At 42.0% G+C, this 24,329-nt stretch overlaps 1 protein-coding gene across 1 annotated transcript in view; it reads left to right on the forward strand.

Annotated features, from left to right (window-relative positions):
* The first annotated feature begins 2,445 nt into the window (after nucleotides 1–2,445).
* Nucleotides 2,446–24,329, forward strand: part of LOC105479730 (phospholipase B1) — a 149,822-nt gene continuing 127,938 nt past the window's right edge. Inside the window, 2 exon segments of the mRNA XM_071076106.1 lie at nucleotides 2,446–2,503; nucleotides 24,224–24,285. Of these exon segments, the coding sequence (XP_070932207.1) occupies nucleotides 2,446–2,503; nucleotides 24,224–24,285 (120 nt within the window).

A 24,329-nucleotide genomic window follows, 5' to 3' on the forward strand; every position in this document is an offset into this window, starting at 1 on the left:
CATCATTCTCAGCAAACTATCACAAGGACAGAAAACCAAACACCGCATGTTCTCACTCATAGGTGGGAATTGAACAATGAGATCACTTGGACACAGGGTGGGCAACATCACAGACCGGGGCCTGTCATGGGGTGGGGGGAGAGGGGAGGGATGGCATTAGGAGATATACCTAATGTAAATGACCCGTTAACAGGTGCAGCACACCAACATGGCACATGGACACGTATGTAACAAACCTGTACATTGTGCACATGTACCCTAGAACTTAAAGTATTAAAAAAAAAAAAAAAAAAAAGGAGTGCCTGAGAAATGTTGCTTCCCCCACAGCTTCACAGTTGGTGAGGATTCCTTGATGCATGGATGGGACTCCGAGATTTATTCTACCTAAAAGGACATCCAGTCTCTCCTGTACCAAATGCCTTCCCAAAAATCTAAATGTTTTTAAGGCATTTCTCAATTTTTCTAAATGTGAAAGAGGTTAGAGGAAGGATGGTAACCGAGTTGGGCTGTGGTAGTCCTGGAGAGAAGCAGTTAGAGATGGAGCGAGTACCTGGAGCGTGGAACCAACTCACTTCTGCCCATGTGCCATGTCCTTCCCACTGCACCGCTAGCTGGCCTGCACAAGAGCGGGGACGTTGGCCTATTCAGCCCAGGCAAGTTCAGTGATGGTCCTCAAAGCTGCGGGTGGCGTGAAGCTGGGTGAACTCCTGACATCCTTAGTAGTGGGATAGCAGCTCTGGCTTCTCATTGAACTTGGGGGCAGTTTAGTGAGGTTGACAAGTGTCTACATGTCCAGGGGCATCTGTGCTCACTTGGCCCCCACAGACCTTGGCCTCGGGTGTATTTTCTTCTTCCTTTTCTGTGTGTCTGCATGTGCTTCCCTCTTCCAGGCTCTGGAACTAGCTGATGGCCAGCTGGACTAAGTGTATCAGTGTCCACACATTTCTGGCATGTCCCAATACCCCCCTACAGTACTGAGGCTTAGGTTAAGCCTTTGGCATTGGCTAAATCAGTGGTGACCCACAAGTCACACATTTTCTGAGCAGTTGAGAAAGGGAGACAATATCCTAAAACCAGAGATTCAGGAACAAAGGGCCACCCACTTCGTCTTCACTTTCTACTCAAGACAATAGAGGTTATAACTGTAATTTTTTAATTTTTTATTTAATTGAGATGGAATCTTGCTCTTTTCCAGGCTGGAGTGCAGTGGTGCAATCATAGCTCGCTGCAACCTTGAACTCTCGGGCTCTTGCCTCAGCCTCCCAAGTAGCTGGGACTACAGGTGCATGCCACCATGCCTAGCTAATTTATGTTTAGTTTTTATAGAGATGTGGTTGCCCAGGCTGGTATTGAAACTGCTGGGTTCAAGTGATCCTCCTCCTTTAGCCTCCCAAAGTGCTGGGATCACAGGTGTGAGCCACTGTGCCTGGCTGTGACTTTTAAATATGAGAAAAGTGGGTCAGCCAGGAGATCAGGATCTGAGGTTGGGTCATGGGAACCAGCCCTAGAGTCTTAGCTAGACCTCCGAAGTCAGGATCCCAGCCTCACGCCCACAAGTGTGGCCAGAAAGTAAGGATAATTTAAATATATTTGTTCTTGTCAACCAAGGCAATTGTTTATTGATATTTGTGTAAAAAATTTAAATTCTACTCTCAAGGGTATTTGTCACTCAGGCTTTAAATGCCAGCCCTGTCTGCCCAGTTGGGACCCAGCCCAGCATTCCTGACTTAGTTTGCCCAAAGGAAACAGCTGATTTTGTCAAACTTGGTTCCCTCTCTGGCTTGTACCTCTGAATTCAATATGCAGACAACAAATCTCCGGTGTGCACATCCGCCCAACACTACTGGCCACCGATGGGTTTGGAAATGGGGGGACCAGAAACAAACCTCTCTGTGTCATGCAAACCAGGGAACCTAGCAGAGCGGCTGAGACACGGGGGGAGCACGTTTCACGTTTGAAGGTAGCTTTATGGTTTACAGTTGTTACAAGGTGCTTTTGATCTCCTGGCTTACAGCTGAGAAAGCTGAGGCCACGTTAAGGGATACACCCAAGTTCCCACAGCTGTGGCTGATTTGGAATTCCGTCCAGCACCTGGGATTCCCAGGCCTGCGTTCTTCCCAGCAGACCCTAACACTGGCAATTTCCGGGCAGCCGCCATCATGGAAGCCTGTATGGAGGCAGCTATGCAGCCCTGGTCTGTCAGTGTCTACGACTAGAACATGTTACCCATCTTTGACTCATCTGCCTTAAGAACTCTTCCATCTAAATGTTAATATTTATCATTTACAGCCCGCCACTGCCCCCTTTCAAAGGTGAACACAGTAAAATTTATGACAGGTGCACTATCAGAACACAGAGGAGCATAAAAGCAGGAGGAGGTGTGATAGCCCATCCATCTGCTGGAGCAGCTCTTCCAGAGGCCTGAGTCACCTGGAGCATTCTGGCATGGGGCTGCGGCCAGGCGTTTTCCTCTTGGAGCTGCTGCTGCTGCTTCTGGGACAAGGTAAGCATGCCTTTTGCCCAGAGGACAACCCATGGTTTAGCCCCGCTGGTGTCCCATGTTGCTTAGGCAAGGGACGTGCAAAAGGAGTGTGTGCTTTTGGTGAGATAAAGCACAAAGCGTACAGTTCAAGAATAAGAAGGCTGGTTTGCCTCCTGTGGAATGGGATGCAGAGGATGACTGCACAGGGTTACACGTCCGAAAGGCTGCCGGGACAGAGGCAGATCTTGGGATAGGAGAGAAGTGCAGTCGGGCAGCAGCACCATGGTACGAGAAAAAAAACCTGGATTCTATTTGTGCTGTGTGGCTTTGGGCAAGTTCTTCCACCTCTCTGGACCTTGATTTTTTTCATCCTTAGAAAGGAAATATTACTGCTACTACTACTAGGCACATTTTGATACTATTTAATGCACATTTAATACTGTTACTATTTATGACTTTTTTTTTTTTTTTTTTTTTTGCTGAGGGACAAAGGAAGACAGATTTCCGGAAGATAAATTCTAAAAGATTGCCTACATTCTTTAGTGCTACGAAACAGAGTGCTGAACTTTCCCTTTGCTCTCCCTTTGCATAGGAAGGCAGACTCCTTTAGACTGAAAAGGGCCTTAAAGATGATCTTTCATCTTCTCCAGATGAGAGGACGGGGTCTGGAGTGAGAAGGCACTTGCCCTTGACTCCCCAGAGAGAGAGGAGGAGCACGGGACAGAGTCCTGGGCCTGCCTAGGGTCTGAATCCAGGCTTGAGGCTCCTCTGGGGCAAGTCAGTGACTGCTCTGAGCCATGGGGGAGAATGGCGATGCTTGCTATGCCTTCAGAACAGGATGATTGTATTTCCTTGATTACTAATGAGGCCAGGGAGGGTTTTCATATTGATTGTTTGAGTTTCTCTTTTGTGACATGCCTGTTCAAGCCTTTTGCTTATTGATTTTTTAGGAGTTTCCATATATGCTGTACACTAGCTCTTTGGTGGTTACATCTATGACAAATATCTTCTGCCACTCAAGCTTGTCCTACTCTATGGGGACTTTTGATAAGCAAAATTCTTAATTTTGTGTAAATAAATGAAGACCACCCAAATGAGGACAAACAGAGGCTATTTATTCAGAGCTTGCTGTAGCAAGACATAACTTGTTTGGCCAAGATTCAAAGGCAGGCAGGGGAGTGGGAAACCTCACAGTGGAAAAAAAGGGAAATCTTCAGATCTGATCTGGTTGGAGGTTGTTGGTTTCAGGGAGCTGGGGACCAGCTGAGTAGAGGCAGGGCATCTGAAGTTATCCAGTTGGGAGTTTATCTGGCTTTCTCTGAGTGGTCCTGAGTTGGAAGCAGAGCAAAAAATGGAGAAGATGGCAGTCATTAACCAAACCTGACCATTCTGGGCTGATTGCTGCAGAGGCTGCAGTTCGGTTGTCTGGGCTGGCCGATTGCCGACTGTGGCTCAGAGTTCTGTTATCATATGTAGTCCCACCATTTCCATTTGTATATTCTCTATTTTTTTTTTTTTTTTTTTTTTTTTTGAGACAGAGTCTGGCTCTGTCACCCAGGCTGAAGTGCAGTGGCTTGGTTTCGGCTTACTGCAACCTCTGCCCCCCAGGTTCAAGCGATTCTCCTGCCTCAGCCTCCGGAGTAGCTGGGATTATAGGTGCCTGCCACAATGCCTGGCTAATTTTTGTATTTTTAGTAGAGATGGGGTTTCACCATGTTGGCCAGGCTGGTCTCAAACTCCTGATCTTAAGTGATCCGCCTGCCTCGGCCTCCCAAAGTGCTGGGATTCCAGGCATGAGCCACCGTGCCCAGGCTTTATTCTTAAGTATATGTATTTTAAATCTTCCTTTATGGTTTGTGCTCTTTGTATCTTAAAGAACTCCTTTCCTATCTCAAGGTCATGAAGATACCCTCTAATTCCTTCTAGAAGCTTTATAAATTTACTTTTCACATTTAAGTCAATCCCCCTACATTTGGGATTGACTTTTATGAATAGTATATGAGAGGAACCCAATGTTGTCATTATTATTTCTTTTTGAGATAGAGTCTCACTCTGTCGCCTAGGCTGGAAGGCAGTGGTGCAGTTATGGCTCATTGTAGCCTCAACCTCCCAGGCTCAAGTAATCCTCCCACCTCAGCCTCCCAAGTAGCTGGGACCACACACCCACTCAGGTTATGTCATCAAAATATTGTGTTCAGGCACATGCCACCATGCCTGGCTGATTTTAGTATTTTTTGTAGAGAAGGAGTTTCACCATGTTGCCCAAGCTAGTCTCGAACTTCTGGGCTCAAGCAATCCTCCTGTCTTGGACTCCCAAAGCATTGGGATTACAGGTATGAGTCACCATGTCCAGCCCCTCATTTTTTTAAAATGCAGATACCCAATTGTCTCAGTACCATTTATTGAAAAATCAGTTGTTTCCCTACCACTGTGAAGGGCTGCCTCTGTACATTAAAGATTCGTGCATGTTTCCGTCTGTCAGTACTCTTTTTTGCTCTATTAGTCCATTTATCTGTCTCAGGGCCAATAACACATTGTCTTAATTTTGTAGCTTTATATTGACTTCTGTTTTTGAGAAAAGAAGTCTTCCTATTTTTTCTTCTTCAGAAATGCCTTGGCTTTGAATTTCCATGTAGATGGTACTCTCAGCTTGGCAATTTCCACTGGAGAAAACCTGTTGGGATTTTGATAGAGATTGCTTTGAATTCTATGAATCAAGTTGGGGAAAATACACATCTTTACAATATTGAGTCTTTCAAGCCATGACTATGTATTTAGATCTTTAACGCCTCTCAGAGTTTTCTCTGTTGCAGGCATGGATGTATTTTGTTAAATTTATTCACAGGTTTAGATATTTTTGTTGTGTGGCAAGTGGGTTTTTAAATTTTAGTTTGAAAATGTTTGTTATTGTAAATTTTTATTTTGAAAATGTTTGTTATCGTAAATTTTTATTTTGAAAATGTTTGTTATTGATATATAGAAATAAAATGAATTTTTGTGTTGATTTTGAACTCAACTAAACTTATAAATTGTAATAATGTATCTGTATATTCTTCTGGGTTTTCTATTAGGTTGATGCAAAAGTGATTGCTGTTTTGCCATTACTTGTAATGCTACTTAATGCTCCCACCAGAAGAGCTAATGCACATAGCATTGTTCCAATTGACCTTTTAAAAAATAAAATAGAGAATCCAGGCTCAAGTCTGGATTAGCGCTCTATTACTTTGTAACAAAGCAACGGCAAAATAGCAGTCACTTTTGCACCAACCTAACACACATAATCCTGCCAATAATGACGGTGTTGTTACTTCTTCTTCAATCCGTATACCTTTTATTTCTTTTTCTTACCCTACTGTGCTGGCTGGTACCTGCACATTTATTTTTTTCAAAGAGGTGATGATTGGAGGTATTCTTATCTTATTCCCAAGTTCAAAAGGAAAATGTTAGGCTGAGCATGGTGGCTCACGCCTGTAATCCTAGCACTTTGGGAGGCTGAGGTGGGTGCATCACCTGAGGTCAGGAGTTCAAGACCAGCCTGGCCAACATGGTGAAACCCTATCTCTACAAAAATACAAAAATTAGCCAGACGTGATGGTGGTTGCCTGTAATCCCAGCTGTTCGGGAGGTTGAGGCAGGAGAATTGCTTGAATCTGGGAAGTGGAGGTAGCAGTAAGCCGAGATTGCACCACCGTACTCCAGCCTGAGTGACAAAGCCAGACTCTGTCTCAACAAAAAAAAAAAAAAAAGAGGAAAATGTTTAACTTCTCATCAGTAATTGTGCTGTTTGCTAAAGGCTTTTGTTGTAGATATGCTCTGAGATTAAGAAACCTTTATTCCAAATTTGCTAAGAGATTTTTTAAAATTAGAAGTGGATATTGAAATTCATCTAATGCGGCCGGGTGCGGTGGCTCAAGCCTGTAATCCCAGCACTTTGGGAGGCCGAGATGGGGGGATCACGAGGTCAGGAGATCGAGACCATGCTGGCTAACAGGGTGAAACCCCGTCTCTACTAAAAAATACAAAAAACTAGCCGGGCGAGGTGGCGGGCGCCTGTAGTCCCAGCTACTCGGGAGGCTGAGGCAGGAGAATGGCGTAAACCCAGGAGGCGGAGCTTGCAGTGAGCTGAGATCCGGCCACTGCACTCCAGCCTGGGCGGCAGAGCCAGACTCTGTCTCAAAAAAAAAAAAAAAAAAAAAAAAAATTCATCTAATGCTTTTTCTGTACTTACTGGGATGATTGCGTGGCTTACTCCTTTCATCTGCTAATGTTGTGAATTAAATAAATTGACTTTTTATTATTTTGTTCATTTCTTCAGTCATTGCTTATTAGATTTATCAAAGACTACACGTTGCATTTATTTGTCCTGTCTCTTTAATCTCTTTTCATCAAGAATAGTTCTCTCTGCTGGGCGCGGTGGCTCAAGCCTGTAATCCCAGCACTTTGGGAGGCCGAGACGGGTGGATCACGAGGTCAGGAGATTGAGACCATCCTGGCTAACACGGTGAAACCCCGTCTCTACTAAAAAATACAAAAAACTAGCTGGACGAGGTGGCGGGCACCTGTAGTCCCAGTTACTCGGGAGGCTGAGGCAGGAGAATGGCGGGAACCCGGGAGGCGGAGCTTGCTGTGAGCTGAGATCCCGCCACTGAACTCCAGCCTGGGTGACAGAGCGAGACTCCGTCTCAAAAAAAAAAAAAAAAAAAAAAAAAAAAAAGAATGGTTCTCTCAGCTTTTTGTTTATTTTGTGTCGATGAACGTCTTCAGCTGGTTTTTGTGTGTGAACAACAAACAGTGATGTTCTTGAATCCCCCAGTTGGTGATGCCAAATTTGATACTTTGGTGAAGGTGGCGGCTGCCTGACCTTTTTCTCTTGTGAAGGTACCTTCCCCATGTGGTTTATAAATCATCCATAGGGAGATACTGGGAGACTGTGTGACTACCCTTTTTCCCAGGGATTTTTTAGCATCCATTGATATTTCTTGCCTAAATTTTTACCATGGTGATTGTAAGACAGTGATTTTTCTATCATTCCTTCTTCCTTCTGCTATTGTTAGTTGGGTTTCCCCCATAAAAAAGAGATTCCCTCTTTTCCCCCACTTAAAAAATATTTAACTGAACTCCCCACTCCTTTTTGTCTTGTCTTTTTCATATGAAATTCATCTATGGGAGGCTAAGCAGGGAGGATAGCTTGAACCCAGGAGTTGGAGACCAGCTTGGGCAATATAGTGAGACCCTGTCTCAAAAAGAAAAGAAAAGAAATTCATTTATGGACTCTTATTAACCTGTGTATTGTAATCCAGGCCTTTAATTTTTCATTTTGATGTCCAAGTTATTACAGATTTGGCCAGTGAGAGCCTCTTCAAGGTAACTTCTGTGTCCCTATCAATTTTTAAGCACTTTTAAACTTCATGGTACAAGATTTTCCCAGCTAACCTCGTATTTCCTCTATCCCAAACCTGGAATCAGCTGTTTCCTCAAGGCTTCCATTGATAGGGGAGTGTTATTTGGAAACCAAGGTCCAGGTGTTGGGAATGTTTGCTGCTGCTGAAGTGTTATTGTCTAGGCCTGCTCAGTGACAAAACTAAGAAATATAGTTTTCTTTTTTAAAAACACGCAATAAATTTATAAAGATATCTTTCATTTAGGTAGAATTACACTTTTTCATCTCCCTCTTTCATTCCATATTTGTATTGTCCTTTGCCCACAACACAAATCTGGGTTACAAACACATCAGTGAATTTACTCACTTGCTGAATCCTACAATACCTACAACACAGTACTGGAATTGCTGTGACAACACCACTAACAACAAATGAAGTTCAAAATTCCTTTGCCCTTCTTCCGTCCTTTAGAATATATCCCACTCAGGGTGTATCATCAAAATATTGTGTTCAAAATCGCTTGAATTATTTTTTTGTTCTCTCTGCGTAATTATACAACCTAGTTGGCCTACAGTTAAGTGTGTCTGTTTGTATTTAATTTTGTTTCTTCCATTCTTGCTTTTTACTGTGTTTTTTCAATATATAAAACATTAACATGGTTCGAAAGTCAAAACTATATGAAAAGATGTACTCAGAGAGGTCCCATCCCTTTCCCCTACCCTTTCTATCCCATTTCTATCATTTCTGTAGGTAACCAATTTTATTAGTTTAATATCTTTTGTTTCTTTTTGAGAAAATACATTCTTACTTTCCTTTATTCTTACACAAGATGACTTGCTATACGTGTTTTCTGCATTTTGATTTTTTTCACTTAATTGTATGTCCTGAAAATAATAATATATCAGTTCAGAGATCTTTATTTTTTTCCAACTGCAGAATATTCCAATATGTATTGTATATTCTACCAGCCTCCCAACATGGCCATTAGGTTGTTTCCAATATTTTGCTATTACAAATAATACTGTCATGAACAGTCATATGCATGTATCTTTTTCAAGTTCAGCTTATGCTAGGCTATACATCTGACTTAGGATAAATTCCTAGAACTGGGGTTTCTAGGTCAGAGGGTGAACACACATATAGATTTGTTAGATAGTAACAAATTTCCTTCTGTAAGGATTGTACCAGTTCGCATTCCTACCAACAATATATACGAAATTGCTTATTTTTCCATAGCTTGACAATAAAGCTATATTGACAATAAAACATGCAGTCAAGACTTAGAATTTTTGCAAATGTTACAGGTAAGAAATATTTTAATTTATCTTATTACAATGTAATTTGATTATGTTTTCATATTTTTAAGGACCATGTGGTCTTAAGGTTACAAAAAGCAATGGGAAATGAATATTTTCCTATTCAGTTAGATGATGGCCTTTGGGAATCATACGTACATACATAACATATATATATGTGTGTGTTCATATTAAGGAAATAACCATAAATTTCTACCTCCTTGAGTTTTAATTAATCAGAAATTCATATTAAATTTTGTTAAAGGCCTTTTCAGCGTCTATAGAAATAATCATATAATTATTTACTCTTAGATCTATTATGTTGAGTTATATTAATAGACTTGCTAATACTGAATGATACGTGCATTGCTGGCATAAAATCTAGTTGATCATGGTGTATTTTTTTCCTTATATTGCTAGGCTTAGTTTGCTAACAGTTGTTTCAGGTTATTTTTCTTATATGTTCATGAATGAGATTGAGTTGTAAGTTTCTTTTTTCTCTCTGCCCTTGCTGGATTTGGGTACCAATATTTTACAGTCTCATAAAATGAATTTGGGAGTGCTCCTATTTTTCTGTTTTCTGGAATAGTGTGTAATAGTAATGGATTTTTTTCCTTTTAATGTTTGGTGGAACTTGCCAATGAAGCCATCTGGGCCTGGAATATTATTTTTCCATAGATTTGTGACTACTGCTTCAATTTCTTTAGCAGTTATAGAATTAGCCATATTTTCTTTTTCTTAAATTCACTTTGGAAGGTTTTTTTTCTAGGAATGTGTCCATTTCGAGTAAATTTGCAAGTGGTTTGGCATAAAATTTGTGTATGGCTTTCTGTTATCCCTTCAATACCTGCAGCTTCTGTAGTCACGTCCTTCTTTTTGTTTCTGGTACTGATTATTTATGATTTATCTTACTAGAAGTTTGTCCACTTTATTATTTTTTCAAACCAATTTATGTATGTATGTATGTATGTATGTATGTATTTATTTTTTGAGAAAGGTCTCGCTCTGCTGTCCAGGCTGGAGTGCAGTGGCATGATCACAGCTTACTGCTGCCTCGACCTCTGGGCCTCAAGAGATCCTGTCTCTTCAGGCTCCCAAGTAGCTGGGACCACAGGTGCATACTACCACACCTGTTAATTAAAAAAAAAAATTTTTTTTGTAGGAATGGGGTCTCACTATGTTGGCCAGGCTGGTCTTGAATGCCCGGGCTCAAGCTATCCTCCAACCTCAGCCTCTCAAAGGATTGGGATTACAGGAATGAGCCACCATGCCTGGCTTTTATTGATCTTTTATGTCCCCGTTCTCTATTGAGGCATAGCAACATACCCCAAATCTCAGTGACTTACAGTAGCAACCATTTTATTTACTCACAGTTCTGTGAACCTGCAGCTGGGGAACACTTCAGCAGAAACATCTCATCCCTGTTCCACATAGTATCATCTGGGATTGACTTGGTGGGCCCCAAATGAGATGTCTGGGGACTTGGTACTGGGAACTGGGTGTCTTCGCATTCCCCCACTTGGCCTTTGTTTCTGTATGCGCAGTCTGGACTTCTTTACATGGGGACCCAAAGTCCCAAAAGAGCACACATAGAAGCCACAAAGCCTTCTAATGTCCGGGCACCAAAGTCATTTCTGCTGCTTCTATGGGTCAATGCAAGTTTCTGTAGTAGCCTAGATTCAAAGTGAAGGAAATAGACGCCACCTCTTGATGGGAAGAATGGCAAAAATCACATTGCAAAAGGGCATACAGGATGAGACAAAATGCTGTGGCCATCTTTGGAAAAATATACCATTGTCTATATTGTATGTTTGTTTTCTAGTTCATTGATTTATGTAAATTTATCTTGCTTGGCATTTTTAGCGTGTCCTGAATCTGTGGCTTGATTACTTTCATCAGTTTTGAAAATTCTCAACCAGTATCTCTTGAAGTGTTGCCTCTACTCGATCATTTCTGCCTTTTCCTTCTGGAATGCCAGCATGGCGTTTGGCCTGCTCACTCCATGTACCATGTCTCTTAACCTCTCTCCCAACTTTACCATCTTTTTGTCTTTCTATACTGCATTCTAAGTAATTTATTATGATACATCTTCTAGTTTATTCAATCTCCTTCAATTGTGTCTAATTTTCTGTTAACTCTGATCATTGAAGATTTTGGAAACTGTTTTTTTTATTTTTCAAACTTAACTTACATTTAGTTTCTTTTTTTTTTTCTTTTTTTTTTTTTTGTTGAGACGGAGTCTCGCTCTGTCGCCCAGGCTGGAGTGCAGTGGCCGGATCTCAGCTCACTGCAAGCTCCGCCTCCCGGGTTTACGCCATTCTCCTGCCTCAGCCTCCTGAGTAGCTGGGACTACAGGCACCCGCCACCTTGCCCGGCTAGTTTTTTTTTTGGTATTTTTTTTTTAGTAGAGACGGGGTTTCACCGTGTTAGCCAGGATGGTCTCGATCTCCTGACCTCGTGATCCGCCCATCTCGGCCTCCCAAAGTGCTGGGATTACAGGCTTGAGCCACCATGCCCGGCCCTTACATTTAGTTTCTTACCAAATTGGTAATTAAATAACTTTGGATCCCCATAAAAACTTCAAGTTTGTCTTATTTTTAAAAAACAGTCATTTTAAGGGCCAGGCACAGTGGCTTACATCTGTAATCCCAGCACTTTGGGAGGCTGAGGCAGGCAGATCACTTGAGGTCAAGAGTTTTAGACCAGCCTGGCCAACATGGTGAAACCCCGTCTCTGTTTAAAATACAAAAATTAGCTGGGTATGGTGGTGTGTGCCTCTAGTCCCAGTACTCAGGAGGCTGAGGCAGGAGAATTGCTTGAACCTGGGAGGCAGAGGTTGCAGTGAGCTGAGATTGCACCACTACATTCCAGTCTGGGCAAGAGAGCGAGACTTGGTCTCAAAAAACGAACAAACAACAACAAAAAAAATTCATTTTATAATTTTACAGTTTTGATGATTTTAGTATCCAAAGTCTTTGTGATCTGTTTCTTTTGTTTTCCTGCTGATTCTTACTCATATGTATCTAATTTCTTTATGTACCGTACCTGGTTATTTTTGATTGCATGCTGCTCAGACTCCTTGAAAATGTGCTTATGAGATTCTTTGAGGCCTAGGATGAAGGTGAGTGTCTTCAGAGAAGATATAAGTTCATTCTGTTGGGCACTGGGGATGTTATCATTTGAGGATCACTTAAAACTAAATTCATGGTGTGAGCCTCCCTAGAAAAACCAAGCTCTATGATAAGCACAGTTCATGTATAATAGCCTTCCTTTAAGATGGCCTGTGCTATTTTCCCATTTTACAGATGAGAAAACTGAGAAGCTAGGTAACTTGTCCAAAATCATCCAGCTAATTAGTACAGCAAGCGGAGGTCAGTCCTGAGCTTGGATCCAGGGCCAGCACCTTTCGCTACCTTACAATGTAATAGAGCTCAAGGGAAGAACCAAAATTAGACTTTTATTTAAACTTTTAAATGGACTCAACAAGCAGTACATATGAAAACAGATTCTTGCTTTGAATGTCTTGGCTTATAAAACTGAAATATCATTAGCTTAAAACTGCGGTTGGCAAAAGCAGGTTGGCAAGAAATCATTGTATCTAATAAAATACCATTTTTGCTAGAATTTTATTTTCCTCGAATGGGTCAGAAGTTCCCAGAAGATTGTCATGCCCGTGGGAAAAACACTTGTTGCCTTGGTAACATACCCATGACAGGCCTGTCAATGCAAAACCAACGGTGGGAGCTGGGTGAACTCATTGAATGAGAAAAGGATACCTTTTCATTACTGAAACAAGCCAGGTAACATTGGTTTTGCAACAGCCCAGGGTTCTTCCTGAAGGTTGGTTTTCCTTGCCTTCCTGCAGGAAGTTTTCCCAAGCCTTCTAGAAATACTGACTTTCTAAATAAGAGTAGAAAGGGATATTTGAGAACCTTTGGTGGCCTGAGTCCTTCAAATTATTGATGCAAGATCGGGGAGAACCTGCTTGGGTCACATACCTAGTTGGTGGCATAGCCATCCCCGAATCTCTGGAGTTAGACTCTACATCCCAATGCCTCCATCCCCATCCCCACCCCCTCACTTCAGCTCACACACTTGTCTCCAAATGTCTGCTTTGGACACTGAGCACAGGTATGGGGTTTTCTCTAGAGGCTCAAAAGTTCCTTTCCTGGGATGTCATCTGTACCTTGTAGATTTTTAGGACTTTATTGTCAATCACCATTTTCATCAAGTTGCACTTTTGCTACTGTCAATTAACTGTCTGAGCACCCTTCTAAAAACCCAAGGTGGGCTGTGCCTGGCTGGTAGTTACTAAATCAAATGTTAAGGAACCCTCTGGGGAGAGAAAGCGGATCCGCATAAAATCACTGGAGAAGAATTAAGCACCAAAATAGGTGCAAGCAGCTGTAATAAAAGCAATAGGATTCAGAGAGCTGAGAGATGAATGTAGGCTGGAGGAATCTCATGTGGGAGGTGAAACTCAATTGCTCACGGAAGGGTGAGTGGGACTGAGAGAAACACCAAGGAGGAGAGAGGGCAGGCGAGGGGAGGGCATGGCATGATGGGTTTGAGGAGCAGGAGCAGGCTGGCTGAACTGGAGTGTGGGGTTGGTGTGGAGCAAAATGAGGAGTTAAGGTAAGACAATTAAACCCCAGTGCAAGGAGAGTGGAGGTTTTTCAGAGTGCCTTTTAGCTTAAAGAGACTTCTAAAATGATTGAAACCAAATCTTTTATTTTACATTTACAAAAACTAACCTGATGGAGTGACTGGCCTAAGATCATGCAGCAAGCCTGGAATTTTAATTTGCTGTAGTAGGAAATGGGGAGCTATAGAAGGTTCTCTAGCAGGGGAGTGGCATGATGCAAGTGGTATTTTGGGCAAGATGAGTCCTCCAGCTCCAGACATAAAAGGTCATGAGTCAAAAGAGGCACCACCTTGGTGAACAGAGCCCTGGATCATAGGAAGGGGCCCAGCAGGGATACTGCTGGGCTCTGGGAAAGGTGAGTGCTTTTCTTCGTGCCTTAGGCCACCATATCCTCTTGCACTGTTGCATCTCTGAGAATGAGGGGTCCTAAGCCTCCCTTCCTTCACACCACTACTTCCCAGTTGTCTCTGGGAGGAGACCTTCCTGATGGTCTCCCTTCCTGAGACTCCCTTCCTCTTGGGGTTCACTGATTAACACACCTGCCGCCATCCAACTTTGAGGAATCCCTGGTCCTGTTTAAAGTTCTGTCCAATGGTGGCTGAGGCGAAGCAAGAGCTGCTGCTGATTGTGGAAGGCATCAGTATAGGAGGAGTCAGGGCTCTGGAACCTGCCATCGTTAAGGTCTGCTTGTTCATCTTCACTATGGGACTATCTTCTACAGGTTGCTCCTTCCTGGCTCTGGGTTGGCCTCAGCTGTCCCTGTCTTAGTCTGTAGTGTGCTGCTATAATGCCACAGACTGGGCCATTTATAATGAACAGAAATTTATAGTCTCATGGTTCTGGAGGCTGAAAAGTCCAAGATTGAGGGGCTGGCATCTGGTGAGGGCCTTCTTGCTGTGCCATCCCATGGCAGAAGGCAAAAGGGCAAATGAGGGAAAGAGAGAGAGACAAAAGGGGCCAAACTCATCCTTTTATAACAAATCTACTCCCACAATAATGGCATTAATCCATCTGTGAGGGCAGAACCTAGTCACCTGTTATAGGTCACACCTCCTACCACCGCTACATTGGGGATCAAGTTTCCAACATGTGAACTTTGGAGTACACATCCAACCACAGCAATCCCATGAGGAAGTTGAAGAAAATGTGATCTAAAAGTAAGGCATCCCCTTGTGTGAGGCCAAGGGCAAAACTACAAGTAAACTTTGAATATGTTATTTCCTGTTGGGACTGCTTCCCTCTCTTGGGGCACAGGGTGTATAATATTGGATATCTGTGTGCATCAGGGGATGGAGACAGGAGGGTGCACTGGTCTCTGCCTGGAATGAGGTCTGTGATTGGTGGTGAGGTCTCTCTGGGACCATCAGCACAGGACAGAGTATTTAATTGTGATTTGAGATTTTTGAAGCCATCTCGAATGTTTTTGTAATCAGACTAGAGGTTGTGTCTACCCAAAGGTTGTGACATTGTTGATCCTAAATCATTCTTTGGCCAGTATTCCTGATGATAAATCTAGAATGACTAATGGTAATAAAGACAGCTGGAAATACTGATCTACAGACAGGGCAAAACAATAGATTTCTTCTGGAAATTCAGGATAGAAGACAACACATGTAATAAGTCTTTCTATACTTTCTAAAAGACTTTGGTCTCAGGGAAAGCGTACTTGACTAGATTAAGGAGAATCCAGTTCTACACATGACTCTGTTAGTACCTTGCTGAATAACCTTTGGCAGGTTTTCTAGCCTCTCTGGATCTAGTAAACAAGATGATCTTGAAGGTCTGCTCACCTCATCTACTCTAGAATTCTGAGACATATATTCAGAGGTCAACCCAGCTACCTCAGAAGGGTTCTCTGTTCCTCATTCTCACCTTCCACTGGTGGCAGCATGTGACTAGCCAAACACCACACTGACAGGACGCTGTGCTAACATCCTGTACGCCTTAGAGCACCTGGAATTTTAATGGAGCAGCCAGCGAGGCATGACTCATGGTTTTCTGACTCAGCATCCACAGCTAGTCACATGCAGCACCTGCTCACAGGTCCATGCAGCATCCTACAGTCCCTGTAGGTCACATAGGGTGATAGCTTACAGCTACCCTGTGCAGTGCAGCACATAGTCACCCACAGGATCTGCTTATCATTCAAAACCATGCAGGGGATGACACTGGCTGACTTGGGCCCTCCCCTTCCAAGCTCACCAGCACAGCTCAGTGCTTAGTGGAAAGCAGTGTTGTCCACACCCTTGCTAGTATGGTCTGCATGCACTTATGGCCCTCTGAGCCTGTAAAAATGCCAAAAAGGTCATAAACCCTGCCCCTAAGATCACAGTGAGAGCATTACAACTTTTCAAAGAGCCCAGGATTTTAATGTGCACTGAAGAGTGACCTCAGTGCCACATAAGTTGGCCTTGAAAGTCTTCCCTGATGCCTAGGAGATGCTTCTTCCTTTCATCCAGGAAGGCAAGTCACCTCTCCCTTGTGTATGGTCCTCTCTCACTTATACAACCCTTTCTAGTTCTTTGATTCTCATGACAACCCCATGAAGAAGACAGGGAAGCTAGTCCTCTTCACATTTTATAGATGAGGAAGTCAGTGTTCAGATAGATTCGATGTTTAATCAAGGTCGTGAAATGGCTGTATTCCCTCAAGGAAGGGACAGGGGCTAGAAAATCGCACTCCAGACACATCGTAAGTATACAAACATCAAGGAAATCTGTAAATTAAGAGAGCATGCCCTGCTTTAATTTTGCTTTTGAAATCACCCCACCCATATGTGGTCAGTTGTTGGACTAACACAAGTTGGGTTTCCTTGTAGAGTCAGGCTCTTAACCTTGAAAGCACATGAACGTTACTGAGGGGCTTTAAAAAACTCTCATGCCCAGCATACCCATGCCCCACCACGCCAGTCAAATCTGAGTCTCTGCATTTGGGGGCTAGGCAGCAGGTGATGGGCTGAGAGCCACTGCTTTAGAAGGTGCCCCGCTAAGGGAGAAGCACATGTGGTTTTACCTTGCTAAGACCTGATGTTTCCATGGTGCTTTGTTGGTTCCGGACCCCAGTGGTCACAGCTCTGTCCAACTTGGATGACTGATCTCAGCCAAACCTGTTTCTCAGAGCATGCACAAGTGTTTTTCTCTTGCATTCCCATCAGGATGGAAAAGTACTTGTTTTTTTCCCCTGACTGCCCTGACTCAGGTGGGAATTTTTGAAAGAGCTCAAAGCCCTTCATATATCCATGAGCTTGATGTTAAAACAACCTTTCAAAAAGGGGAAGGTTCCCTCGGGATTCCATGATTGGGGTTTGATGATGCCACAGAGATTCAATAATTTCTTTCACAGTGCCTTGGGTACTGTGGGAACAGGCACTGTAGCTGGTGAAAGCAGAGAACTAGAGTGAGGGCTCATGCCGCTCCAAGAGTTAGTGGGGCAGAACCAAGAGGCACCAGGTTTCCCTTTGGATCTTCAGGTCTGGATGCTTAACATTTAGATCCCAGGAACAGCTTTATTGTGACACCCCAGAGCAGCTGTCATGGATGACTCACATCATCAAGGTAAAAACATGAACTCCTGAGCATTTAGTTATGTGAAGAAATTCCAGAATATTGAGGCTGAAAGGATCTAAAAGATGGTGTATGCCAACCACCTCTCAGATGCTGAAATTATAAGTGTAACTAGCAATTACTGAGTTCTTTCCGTGAGTCAGGCACTGTGCTGGATGTTTACATGCATTTAATCCTCACGCAACTCCATGGGGCAGGCATTATCAACCTCACCTTATAGGTGAGGAAAGTAAGGCTTGGAGAAGTTGATCAGACCAAGGATTTCCAAGCTCTTAACCTCTGCCTGGTGTATGTGCCACATGTTCACGATCCCCACTCTCTACCTGGACCAGTGCCCTGGCAGCCCATTCTTGTTTGGGTAGCTCCAGCTATTCCGCCAAGGGGCAACTTGCTTCCACTGGTCTAGTCCTGGTTTGAGGGCCACATGGAACAAGGCCAGCCCACTTGGCATCCAACCTATCAGATCCTGAAGGAAGTTCTCATACACCCTCCTCAGCTTCTGTTTAAATATAATATCTATGTTTCAATGCACCTTACCTGTTTTGTGTTCTTTACTGCTAATTTTTTTTTCTTTTTTCTTTTCCTTTTTTTTTTCTTTTATTTTGAGATGGAGTCTCACCTTGTCACCCAGGCTGGAGTGCAGTGATGTGATCATGGCTCACTGAAACCTCAAACTCCTGGGCTCAAGTGATCCTCCTGAGTAGCTGGGACTACAGACATGCACCACCACACTCAGATAATTTTGTGTGTGTCTGTGTGTTGTAGAGACAGGGTTTCACCATGTTGCTTAGGCTGATCTCGAATTCCTGGGCTGAAGTAATCCTTCCACCTCGATCTCCCAAAGCGTTGAGATTCCAAGCATGAGCCACTGTGCCTGGCCTTCCCCTGATATCTTGCCTCCTTTAGGATTAAGTATTTTTATTGTTTAGGTTTCACCACCCCATCCTGCCCAATACTAGCTTGGGATTATACTATTTTCATCATTATTTTGGTGTTTAAAGTGATAACATGCACCCTCGACTTATTAAAGTCTAATATAAATCAGTACTTTTACCACTTCCCAGATAAGGGGAAAATCTTATAACAGTTTAACTCCATTTATTCCATCCAAATCTGCCCACAAAGCAATTTGTTTCATGTCTTTTAAACTCTAAAATATATTACTTTTTATTTATATTAGGATTGGCAAACTTTTTCTGAGAAGGGCAAGGTTGTAAATATTTGAAATATTGTGAGTCACATATATTTTATATCATATTCTTTGTGTTTTTTCTAATAACCCTTTAAAAATTTAAGAATGATTCTTATCTACAGGGTCATATAAAAATAGGCTGTGGGCAGATTTGACTATGGGCCATAGTTTGCTGGTCTACAGTTTGTACAGTAAATATTATTTTAGGTTTACCTACATATTTATTCTTCTGTACTTCATTCCTTTTTACATCACCAACGTCCCAACTGGGATCATTTTCCTTTTGGAATTTTGCCTGTCATTCTACTGCCTTTTGACTTCCATTGTTCCTGATGAGAAGTCAGTCTGATCTTAAGATTGGTCTCCTGTACTTGAAGAATTTTACTCCAGCTGCTTTCAACATTTTTTCTTTGGTTTTAGAACTACACGTAGATACATAGACTATTATAGTTGATGTGTGTAAGTAAGAGTCTCTGTGCTTATCCTACTTAACGTTCTTTCAGCTTGTTGAATCTGTGGTTTAATATTTTTCATCAAATGTGGGAGGTTTGGGAAATTTTCAGCCATTTTATCTTTTTGTTTTGTTTTGTTTTTTGAGATGGAGTTTCACTCTGTTGCTTAGGCTGGAGTGCAATGGTGTTATCTTGGCTCACTGCAATCTCTGCCTCCTGGGTTCAAGTAATTCTCCTGCTTCAGCCTGCCAAGTAGCTGACATTACAGGCACCTACCACCATGCCTGGCTAACTTTTTAAAAAAATTTTTTAAGTAGAGATGAGGTTTCACCATGTTGGCCAGGCTGGTGTTGAACTCCTTACCTCAGGTGATCCATCCACCCCAGCCTAGCCATTTTATCTTTAAACTATTTCCTGCCTTCCCCCGCCCCACCCCATCTCTGTCTTTCTTTTTCTTCTGGGGCTCATATTACATGTATGTTTGTATGTTTGATGCTGTCCACAGATCTGAGGTTCTGTTTTTCTTCAATCTTTTTTCCTCTGTATTTTTTAGAAATATACTTACTATCTTTAAGTTTACTGATCTTTTATTCTGTCTTCTCAAGCCTGCTGCTGAACCCACCTCATGAATCTTTTCAGTTACTGTACTTCTCAACTCCAGAATTTCCATTTTATATCACTTCTATTTGTTGTCATTGTCTTCATGGCTTTATTTAATTCTTCAAATACATATAATAGCTGCTTTGAAGACTTTGCCTGTGAAATCCAACATCTGTGTCAACTCAGTTTCCATTGATTGCTTTTTTTCTTCATCTGGGACTGTTGTTTCAATATCAAGGCATGCCTAGTAACTTTTGTTTGAAGACTAGACATGTTTGATCAAACATAGCAATTCTGGATTCTGTTTTATTTTTCTGAGGGTCATTAGTTTGTTTTTTAATAACTTGCCTGGACTTAAACTGTGAAATCTGTCTCTCTCATTGTGTGCAGCTAACCACTGATGTCTTTGCTCAGTTTTTTGTTTTTTTTTTTTCTTTCTCTCTCTCTCTCTCCTATTTTTGTTTTTGTTTTTGTTTTTTGGCCTGGCATCCTAGGAGTCACCCCTGAGTCTGCATGGTTTAGTGATCAGTCAATGATTTGGACAGAGGTTATGTTCAAACACCTTGAGACCATAAGGTTCTGTTGCTTGCTGTGTGTGTAGGTTAGAGAATGAGCACAAAGTTGTAGCCAATTCTTAAGTCTCTCTTGGTTTTAGATTTACATGTGGCTCTTTCAGTCTTTCTGGCACATACATCAATTTCCAGTTACTCAGGGATATGTGAGGAGCATATCTCAGTACTTCTTATTTCCTAGATTGCCCCATTGTCCGAATTTCTGATTTGACCACCTCTTGTTGTAACTGGGTACGAAACATTGAGCTGGAAAGATTGTGGATTTCCTTCATTTATTTCCATATTAGTCCACTGCTTTTCACTAATCTGTTGTCTGTTGTTTTTAAATTTTCTCTTGGCTTTGGTTTATTTAATGTTGTCTCCTGGAAATTTTTTAATGCAAAGCCAGGCATTGTATATAAAAAATTAGATAATTTTCATGCTCTGGCTGGTAGTATTTTCATCCATAAAGGTTTTCCTCTTGCTTTTGGCAGGCAGTTAGGGAGGAACAGATCACTTTTATCTAATCAGGAATCAAACTGATTCAAGTCTGGTCTTTAGACTTTTTACAGATCAGCCCATTTCTAGTTTATCCCTACTCCAAAGGTCTGTTTTAGGTTCCACTTGAAAGCCTGCAATATTCATCAGGGTCCCTCCTCCTTGATGTGTGCTGAACTCAGTGTTTTCCCCCAGTTCCATTAAACTGCCTGAAGCTCTGCGCAGTATCTTAGCCTCTCGGCTGCTGATTTCTGTTACTCATGATTTGACAAATTCTTCAAGGATAAAACTGGTATCAAATGCTGAGCCCACTCTCTGTACTTACTTTTTCTTTGGGGTCCTGACTTCTCAAATTCTTGCTGCTTTTATAATTTTCAACAGACACACATAAGCATGCGCCTGCGCGTGCGCGCGCGCGCGCACACACACACACACACACACACACACACACACACACCCCACACAGAGTGTGGGAGTGCATAACAGAATGCGGGAGTGCAGCAGAAAAAAATAAGAGACCTAGAAGATTCCATAACAGTTTCAGGAAAAAATGTGGGGATACACCTGTTGTCTTCAGAAACATCCTCTTTTGAGCCTCATTAAAACCTTTGAATTCTGGAGTGAGCAGTAAACTCTGGACCCAGACCCAACCCTCTAAACAACATTTAAAACTTTTGCTGCTTTAAAATTATACTCATAATGCTGGATTGTTTTGATAATCAAATGAGAGCATCTTTCATCATAATTAACATATTTCGACATATACTTTGTACAGGCACTGGGTTAGATCTTCTGCTTATTTCATTTTTAAAAACTTTATAATAGAGTGCTGAGTATATTAGCTGTCATAAAATTTGTTTTAGAATACTACTATTTAAAGAAGGGGTCCAAAAGCTTTTGAGGAGTGATTTTCTTTTAATTAAAAAATTGTTGTTCCAGCACCATTTGTTGAAAAGACTGTCTCCTCTCTGTAATACTGCCTTTGCTCCTTAGTCAAAGCTCTGTTGACTCTATTTATGTGGGTTTATTTCTGGGCTCTGTATTCTGTCTTGTTGATCTAGTTGTTTATTCTTTTGCCAGTCACACTGTCTTGATCACAGTAGCTGTATCGTCAATCCTGGAGTCAGATAGTATCAGTCTTCCAACTTTGTTCTTCAGTATCGTGTTGGCTCTTCTAGGTCATTTGCCTCTTCATATAAATTTTAGAATCAGTTTCTTGATATCCACAAAGGTTGCTACATTTTTTAATGGTTCCAAAAATTAAAAAGAATATTTCGTGACACATGAAAATTATATGGAATTCAAACTTCAGTCACCATAAATAAATTTAATTTGTTTACATGTTGTTCGTGGCTGCTTTCACACTACAGCAGCAGACTTGAGTAGTTTCAGTAGAGACCATATGGTGAGGAAAATCTAAAATATTGACTATCTGGCCCTATACAGAAAAAGTCTGCTGGCCCTGGTCTAGACCTTGGGCATGTGGCTTACACTTAGCTTTTTGGTTACAAGCGTGGCTCATGGAGTCAGATGAGCCAGACTGCCTGTTTTCAAACCCCACCATCACCATTTGCTAGCAATGTCATATTTTTTAATTTATATATATATGTATTTTTTTTTAGAGACGGATTCTCATTATGTTGCCCAGGCTGGTCTCAAATTCCTGAGATCAAGTAATCATTCCATCTCCGCTTCCCAAAGTGCTGGGATTACAGGCATGAGCCACCATCTCTTGCCACCTTTAAAAGGCCATTTAACCTTTTGGGGCCTCAGTTTTCTGTCTGTAAACTGGAGATGATGGCATTTATCTCATAAAGTTGTCATGAGGATTAAACGAATTAGTTCACATAAGTGTTTAGAACAGTGCCTGGCACATAGAAACTGTATTTGTGTTGGCTACCATTTACATTTTTATCCTGGCTTAGAAAGAAAATTACCAAAATAGTCTCAAATCTCTGCCCTGCTAACTCCTCCATCCCACTCCCCCTGGAGTGATGATTACCTTAAAATCATCTTTTCAGAGACTGGTCACAGCTTCCTGTTGCTCATGGACTAGCCTGGCATTTGTGGCTCCCCAGCCCAGCTACCATCTGTCTGTGCAGCCTCATCCCCCCTGCCCACCACTTCCCTGGCCTCCAGTTACCCCTATGCCAGCCTTTTCCAGCATTTTGTGCTTGTCCATACCTCTATGCCTTCCCATCATGTGGCCCTTTCTGCCCAGAAAGCTTGCTTCTGGGAATTTCAAAGGAATCGCTGAGATCTGGAGGCAGATTCCAGTCATCATTCCTTGTGCAAGCTCTAACGTGGAAATCGGTGCCTGATCTCACAGGGAGCATAGAATGGAAATATACTGTTGCTCCTCATGAAACTCTAGATAAATTATTTTCAGGGTCAAAAAAGTAAAGCTGCAGAAGAAGGCTGTGGTGGAAAAGAAATCAAGCCCTCTTGCCCAAGTCAGAATTCCTTTTGGCATTGCTAATGTTGTTTGGGGGTTTTTGTATCGCATGTCCTTATAAGGAGTATGTACCCTGGGCAGGCATTGGGTGGGGAGAAGTCAGAGGAAGTAAGGTACACTGACCTCTGATTAAATCTCATTATCATTGATGTATCATGTAGCTATTGAAATAAGCATCACAATTATATAACAACATTAAAAATGCTCATGATACGTCAAAGGAAGTTTGCAGGATACAAATTTGCATGCACACAAATTATAACTGAATACAACATGTGCCTGATTATGGTCATGAAAAAAATGAACAAACAAAATCACTTTTGATTGTAAGAGTAGTAGCATTGTGGGTGTTTTCTTCCCCTTTTTAAATTTAGGGTGCTGTTCATTTAAAACTACTATAGTTTGTGTAGTTAAAAAACATGGAAAAACTTATCTACGTGTACACTTAAAATGAATTTAATTTATTGTAAGTCAATTATACTTTTAAAAAGTAAAAAACAGTAAATGTTTTTAAAGACTGGCCAAAAGTAAGCTGGGAGAAGGTCAGTATCTTTGCCGTCTCCCTACCTGCCTTTTCTTCCCCTCATTCCTCATGTTCAGCAAGACCCCTCAATACAGCCCCTATCCAGGTACTTAGTACAGTCATGGCTGCTAGGAGTCCTGTGATTAGCTCTTCTCCTAAGATCACATTACCCTTCAAACTCTTTTATAACATCCTTTGCCTTCCCTGCTTTGTCTTGAATCTGCAACAACAATAACTATTTGTCTGACATTACTTTCTTTGCGGGTTCTACCCTTTGCTAAGGAGCCCAAAAAGGAATCTGTGATAATGTGCTTGGGCATGGTGTAATGTTATTGCCGACCCCTCCCAGGTAACACTTTTGCTTTTTAACCTGGGGATTCTGCCCTAAATGTTTGTGTTAATGGAAGCACGGTGTCCCACCCAATGGAGGGGATAGCTGGACAAATAGAATCTGGGCTTCCCTAACACAAGGGCCATTACTGAGCTGGGCACATAGATATGGCTGGGAGGAAGGGCATGAAAGCTACAAATTTGCGTGGGAGTTAATTCCAGCTAAATAACTTGAACTATTTCTGCCTTCTTTCAGGGACCCCTCAGATCCATACCTCTCTTGGAAAGAATACACTGGAAGGGCAGCTATGGCCAGAGGTAAGGGCTTTGCCTGGTGGGAGGTACGTGTATGTGGAGGGGAG

The sequence above is a fragment of the Macaca nemestrina genome, chromosome 13 (assembly GCF_043159975.1).
Source record: "Macaca nemestrina isolate mMacNem1 chromosome 13, mMacNem.hap1, whole genome shotgun sequence".
Lineage (NCBI taxonomy): Eukaryota > Metazoa > Chordata > Mammalia > Primates > Cercopithecidae > Macaca > Macaca nemestrina.